General features: G+C 44.4%; 1 protein-coding gene across 1 annotated transcript; it reads right to left on the bottom strand.

Annotated features, from left to right (window-relative positions):
• Positions 1–2553: 2553 nt before the first annotated feature.
• Positions 2554–4403, bottom strand: SOCS4 (suppressor of cytokine signaling 4). The gene has a single exon (XM_009078273.1). The coding sequence runs from the start codon at positions 4308–4310 to the stop codon at positions 3000–3002; it is 1311 nt and encodes a 436-aa protein (XP_009076521.1). The 5' UTR covers positions 4311–4403; the 3' UTR covers positions 2554–2999.
• Positions 4404–7231: the final 2828 nt, after the last annotated feature.

The following is a 7231-nucleotide window of genomic DNA, read 5'->3' as shown; positions in this document are numbered from 1 at the left end:
TCTAAAATACAGTTTATGCAAATGGAATGGAAGCAGCACAAGGAAAATATGACAGAATAAAAGGGAAATTGTTCTGACATCCATCATACAATTCCATTTGGATGCAGAGGAGGGAGAATCTCAGCTGGTCTAAGCTGTTCTAAGTGTATCAATAGAGCCACACTGATTTATAGCAGCTGAGAGTTTGTCCTGTAGCACGTTCATCCGTGTGTGATGCCACGGATTGATGTGTTAGCATTTTCTCCCTGGAGACTTTGGTTCCAAACCTATTTAAAACACAGTGAAAACAAACTGGCTGGTCTCTAGGCAGATGTCCCTGGGAATGTTTACATCATCACAGTGACAGCAGCTCAGGGGAAAGCTCTGCTCAGCTGGGGCTAAGGGCAGGGTGACAGGTCTCAGGTAGAGCTGTATGGCAAAGCTTCCTTGGTAACTCCTGAGTATGCAGCTTGCAGGATGGATTTGATGTCCACAAATCCATAGGAGTCTGTAGAATATTCAAGTGCTTAGCCTACAGTCTTGGAGGAAGACTCTAGGGCACTGTGCTCTATGTCTCCTTGCCTGCACTCAGATTCCCAAGGGATCAGTGATAGGTCTAGTTTTGTTCAACTTATTCATCAATGACCTGGATGAAGGAACAAAGTGTATCCTCAGCAGATTCGCTGATGATACAAAATTAGGAGGAGTAGCTGACACAACAACAGGATGTGCTGACATTCAGCCAGACCTAGACAGGCTGGAGAGGTGGGCAGAGAGGAACCTGTTGGAGAGCAGCTCTGCAGAGAAGGACCTGGAGGTCCTGGTGGACAACAAGCTGTCCATGAGCCAGCAGTGTGGTCCTGTGGCCAAGAAGGCCATTGGTATCCTGGGCTGCATGAGGAGGAATGTGGCCAGCAGGTCAGGGAGCTGATCCTGCCCCTGGTGAGGGCTCAGCTGGAGCGCTGTGTCCAGTTCTGGGATCCCCTGTACATAAAGATAAAGAAATCCTGGAGCAGGTCCAGTGGAGGAGGACTGGAAAGATGATGAGGGACCTGGAGCATCTTTCTTACAAGGAAAGGCTGAGGGAGCTGGGCCTCAGCTCTGGAGAAGAGACAACTGAGAGGGGAACCCATCGATGCCTACAAATACCTTAAGGGCAGGTGTCAAGGGGATGGGAACAGACTCTTCTCAGTGATGCCCAGAGACAGGCTGGAGGCAACAGGCACAAACTGAAACACAGTAAATTCCAACTGAATATGAGGAGAAACTTCTTTACTGTGTAAGGCCTGGAACATGCTGCCCTGAGAGACTGTGGAATCTCCTTCTCTGGAGATATCCAAACTCAACCTGGATGTGATCCTGTGCAACCTGCTCTAGGTGAGCCTGTTTGAGCAGGGAGGTTGGACTACATCATCTCCAGAGCTGCCAACCCCATCCATTCTGTGATAACCTCATACACAGGTCATTGCTGATTTCTGAGAAGATCTTTTGCATGCACAAAATTAAACACATTTGTAGTTCTGCAGGCTTGGGGCTCAGTTTCAAAAGCATTTTGAGATGGTACAAATGCTCCCTGTGATCAGAGGAGAGGAAACAGTGTGGTGGTTGTAGTTACAATTACATCATCTCACATACTTTTGGCAGAGTAGTTCCAGGCCCAGTTTTGTGAGAGGAGATAAAGCACATGCAAACAAAAGGAACAGAGCTGCAGGTCAGTGCTGCACCTCGTGGAGCTGCACCCTGAGGCCTGCCTAGGAAGCAACAGAGTTTCCTGCCTGAACTCAGATCCACTGAGTCTCAGTGGGATTCCACCAATAATTCAGCAGATCTGCCTATCCATGTAATGTAAGTAATGCTTTTAGGAGCATTATCCATGCATGGTTTTCCCGTACATGGAATTTGGCAGGAAGCCATTCAGCCAAATGCTTCACATTGCAAGGAAAATCTGCAGACTTTTTAACTCTACTTATTAAAAAAACCCAACCACCCTACTAACAAAGTAGGAAAGTTACTCATCATCACCTCAGGCTCAACCATGCAGGATCAGATAGTTTAATATGCAGATTTTAAAGGAAATATCTTCCCTCTCACCCTCCCACCCTGTGCTTTATCATTGAAGCAGCAGCAGCTCCTCCAGCGAAAACTAGGTCTTTCATATAATGAAATAGTAATACAGAAACAGAGTTTCCAAGTCCAAGCCCCATCTATCATGAGTAACTACATCATTATCCCTTCCAGACACTGATCAAATCCCAGTTTATGAGCAGTTTGCTTTTTACTGCTATTATACCAAATGAAAAGCTGTTCCAGAATCCTGCTGCTCTGACGACAACGAGCCTTCCCCTTTTCCAACCAAAATCTTTTCAGGACCAGTTTATACATGTTTGTTCCTGCACTGAGTGTTGTCCTGAACTTGAATTGTTTTTCCTCTCCCTGGTATTTAGTCCCCTGGTGTATTTATAGAAAGATCATATCCTCTTTCAAGCCTCATTTTGCTAGGAATAGTAATGTTAGAAATAGACGGATGAATTTGCTGGGGTGGGTACGGACGGACAGACATACACACACACACAGGCTAGAGCACTCATTTTAAAAGAAATGCAGAAAATACAGATGAGTCAATCTCCAGTTAACAGTGCATCATTTCAAACATGTCAGCAACACATGTCAATTACAATAGAAAAGACAGATCAAGTTCAAAACTGATTCTTAGGGGGGTTTAGCTCTAACGACTATCCATCTATAGAGGTACCAGAAAGCCTACCTGGAATTCTGTAAAACTCTAGTCTGGGAACAGTACCAAAAGACCACAATGAATATTATTTCTAAAAAAGAGAGCTGGGAAGACTCAGAAGTACATTTGGATAAAAGAGCCTTAGACAGAGACTAGTTTGGGTGGTAAATAACCTGCAGGAAAGAGAAAAAATAATCAAACTGCTATTATAAAAACAACCTAGAAGGGAAAAAGATTGAACATAGTATTGTCTGTTCAGAGACAATTCCTTTCACAAAAATAGTTTCTAGCTTTGCTGCTCTGGCACATCAATCCTGAGCACTCTAACTTTTGACTTATAATGATATTCCTTCAGATACAGCTTCACTGAGGGAGGAATGGGAAGTGCATCGATACCATCGTAAGTTGTACAGTTGCAAATCACTGTTCTACATATATGCTGAAGAGAGAAAGGAAAAGTCCTGTTCAGGGGAGTGGACAAAAGTGGTTCAAAGAACATACAGGAACTTGGATCTTTGTAGTGTTCTAGGAGTCCTGTGATGTCAGGAGAATGGAAGACACAAGGATCATGGGCATCAAAGCTGAAGTTGTGATTCCACTGCTCTATCCGCGCGTGGAGGGAACGACTGTAGCGCCTGAAGCTCACGGAAAACAAATAGTCTTCCTGGGCAGAATCTCGTAACAAGAATGTTCCCTCTGGCTTTCCTTCCAGCAAGGCCTCAGCTGCATATTTATCCATGACCCCCCAGTAGCAGGGGTTGTTATTGATCTGCAGGAGGTCTGGGACCAGGCAGTGGACGTAATCGATCTGTGTATGGTATTTCGGAGGTGTTTCCATCCGTAGCAGCTCATCATCCGTCTCCCATTTGGGCTTGTTTCTTTTCCTAGAACTTGTGCACAGAGTTACCACTTCATCATCAGAGTCCATATCACTCTCGTCTCTACTGCTCCTTGTTATCCTACCTGGAACCACCTCAGGCCTGGCATCACCCCGAGAGGAACTGCTGTCAGTGAAGTCGCAGGACTGGGAGGGAGACTCCATTCCCCCATTGGCAATCTCATCATCTTGCAGCTGATCCTCCTTTTCCTCATGCTGGGATAAATCAGCAATTATCCAGTCCTCTGCCTTTGGACTTATAGGGGCTGTATGTCTTTTGATCAAGTGCCAGCGAAAAGCCAGCTCCGAGCGCGGCGGGAAAGGACACTTATCCAGCATTAACTCACTGATATGGATTTTCCTTTTGGATGGCAGTCCTGAGGCATGCCTGCTGCTGCAGTTCTTTATGGGAAAGCACTGACCCACAGCATCCTGCAGCTTCTGTTTGAGGGACCGACCTAGAAACCTGTGCCCACACGACCGGTCTAGATCCAGCTCGATGGATGAGCAGCTGTACTTCCTCTCCTGGCTCCTTAAATTAGTCCCTGATCTTCCTGTAGCACTTGCTGTTTCGGCATCAGAACAATGCTCACTCTTTTTTGACCAGGAAAGCTTTTTCCCACTCCAAACATATCCATCCTTTCTGTCTGCACTTCTGCTCCGGCTGCTTTTGGGTCTCACATCTGCGTTTTTAGCATTGCTGTCCTTGTTTTCTGCCATTGTGACAGCTTTGCTTCACAAGTTGCCAGGAAGCACACTGTGTTTCTTGGGGGGTTTTTCTACATAAGGAAGCTTCCTCGAGGCACTTTCTGGAAATATCTAAGGAAGAGAGAAGACACAGCTCAGTTAACAGCTATGCACACACACAATGCAACATCAATGCAGGTGGATACAGGACAACAGTCACAATTCATTTCTAACCATGGAAAAATAATATGATCAAGGTGAATTCACTAGGACCCCCCACAAATACCAGCCTGATCCCAGACAAAGCTCTCTGAACCTTTCCTTGGGAAAATCATCCTCCAGAATAAACCATCTTACGTGCTTTCAGGGAATCCACTCTGCCTATGCAGCAGAGCAGAGTGTTGCAGGTGCTGGCAATCCCTTTGTGCCAGGGTCCATTTTAAAAGGAAACCCTTCCCGTGGCAGGTGATACTCCTTTAGCTGTTTATTGAACAAATTCTGCATCTCTTCCAAATAACCTTTCAAGAAGGAACAAACCAGAACAGAAACAACTAGGTCAGAGTACAAAGAGCTACTGTACCTAGATGATATGCCTGTTTGCTACTAATCCACAGGGTGGGATGCCAGAGATCTTTTTCTTAACTGACACTTTTGGGTCACTTTCTGGGTGAAAAAAAAATTATATTAAATTTTATCAGCCACAGATTTCGTCAGTTTCTGAAAGCTGTTTTTCCTCTGCCTTTTCAAACAGAGCTAGGAAATACTGAGCCCCTGAGGGATTGAAATATCTGGGGCTTTACATACTGAAAAGGATTAAAACAATCCAGCCCCTTACTAAAAGCAATTTTAAAAGGCCGTGAAAGATGGAACTGCTTATTACTCATTAGAGAAGGAAGTTTACATTATTAAAATCAGTGTTGCTCTGAGACCTAAGGCTGCTGATTTCATTTTCTTTTGTTTCCAAAAGTGTATTGAATTCTCAAACAGATAAGAGGCTTCCTTGTGAATGCTGCTCTTTGAAAAAAAAGGCTAAAAAAAAAAGCCTCTTTTGATTACTCAGTTGAAAGTAGAGCAGGATTTTTTCAAGGTACATAGATAGCAATATGGTATGTGTGCTATACCCACCCCGAGGCATGGCAGGATGTAGAAATATCTCCCTTCACATATCATGATCAGGAGATTCTATGATGCCTTTGCACCAAAACCAAGCACAGCTGCTCTGCTCCACTGAGGTTTTTTTGGCTGTGGGTTTTTTGTTGTGTTGTTTTGGGGGTTTGGTTTGGTGGTGTTTTTTTTTTTTTAACAACTAATTGACATGGTAAATACTAAGCAGGAAAAGAAAAGGGCATCCACTTCCTCTCTCCATTCAATCCATTCTCATCATCAGGATTAGCCAGCATGACACAACCTCTCTGTGGTCCCCTGGGGCTGTGCAGGCTGAGTTCGAGCCTCTGCTTTCAGTAAAAGAACAAGACAGCCTTGCCAAAAGGCTCACATGCAATCTGGGGGCCAAATGCATCCCAGATGGAACTTTCACCCAGGAATTTTTGACATTGCATTCCTTATTTAAAACCCATGAACCTGAGAGCTGTGGGGGAATGACACAACCTCTCTGTGGTCCCCTGGGGCTGTGCAGGCTGAGTTCGAGCCTCTGCTTTCAGTAAAAGAACAAGACAGCCTTGCCAAAAGGCTCACATGCAATCTGGGGGCCAAATGCATCCCAGATGGAACTTTCACCCAGGAATTTTTGACATTGCATTCCTTATTTAAAACCCATGAACCTGAGAGCTGTGGGGGAGAGGAAAAGTCCTTATTTAAAACCCATGAACCTGAGACCTGTGGGGGAAAGGAAAAGGGAGGAAAAGGGAGGGAGATGCAGAAATGTAGAATGAGGGTAAGGGAGGTTAAATATTGCAAATATGTTTGGGAAAAAATGGCATTAGAGCAATGCAGATGAATAGTATCTCATTGGTACCAAGGGGAATCATAGAACAGGGTCCATATTCCAGCAATTACAAATCAAAGATTAAACTAAAGATCTATTTTTCTTCTCTCAGGATTTTGCAAATGTCTTTTCAGTGAAAACATTGCAAGACACAATGCAGACAGGAGAAAGGCAACATTTGTATGTGCAACTGAAAACATCTTTATTTAGACCAAGGTTCATTGATTGCTTTTGGAACATTTTTCATCCAGAAACAACTGGAGTGGAGCACTGAATTTTCTCCACAATTGAAAAAGGAGGGGAAAAAAACCCAATCTAGTGTACCCTGGTGATAATCTGAAGCAACAAAAAGTTATTTAGATTCATCTTGGGGTAAAATACATTAACTCTGTATTTGGGACTTTTAATTGGGCAAAGAGGTATCACTGAGGTTGCAAAGCCAAGTACTTAAAAATTAGGATGTGACAGCTTGTAATTGCTTTTGAAACCTTCAATTATCTCATTCTGCTCATCCAGCCCATATAAGGAATAAGAATACACGGAATATGGGCTTTGAATTAAAAACTGCAAAACACACAAAACCCAGAAGTGCTGGAAAGGCCCTTTATCTCCTGACTTCAGCCTTCCAACTGAAGGAAGCTCAGTGTTCCACGGAATATCTGGATTGCTGTTATGTGTAACTGTTAAAACCACCTTCTGCTCTGTACCTTTCTTCTGTCACAAATCATTAGTGGCACCTGAACCCTGAAACTGAAGCTGCAGGAGCAGCACGTGATGCTGTAAGCTATGCACCATTAGCCAGCAGCTCCGAGGGCTGCTTCCCTGGGGTTTGGAGGCTGCTGGAACCCAGGCGCCAGTTCCGCCACGTCAGAGCAGGAATCACTAATCAGACAGAGCACCAGAGCTGTGAAAAGAGCAGGGAATAAATGAAGGAAAAAGGGATGTCATCCTACTAAAGCCAGGTTTGAACTTGACTGTGGGGAGGTGCCCATATCCCACTGTTTGGCAT

The sequence above is a fragment of the Acanthisitta chloris genome, unplaced genomic scaffold (genome assembly GCF_000695815.1).
Source record: "Acanthisitta chloris isolate BGI_N310 unplaced genomic scaffold, ASM69581v1 scaffold3497, whole genome shotgun sequence".
NCBI classification, from domain to species: Eukaryota; Metazoa; Chordata; class Aves; order Passeriformes; family Acanthisittidae; genus Acanthisitta; species Acanthisitta chloris.
This window is presented reverse-complemented; position numbering and strand designations above follow the sequence as displayed.

Excerpts from the sequence above, each read along its gene's own strand:
- SOCS4 (XM_009078273.1), bottom strand. The coding sequence starts at position 4,310 with ATGGCAGAAAACAAGGACAGCAATGCTAAAAACGCAGATGTGAGACCC.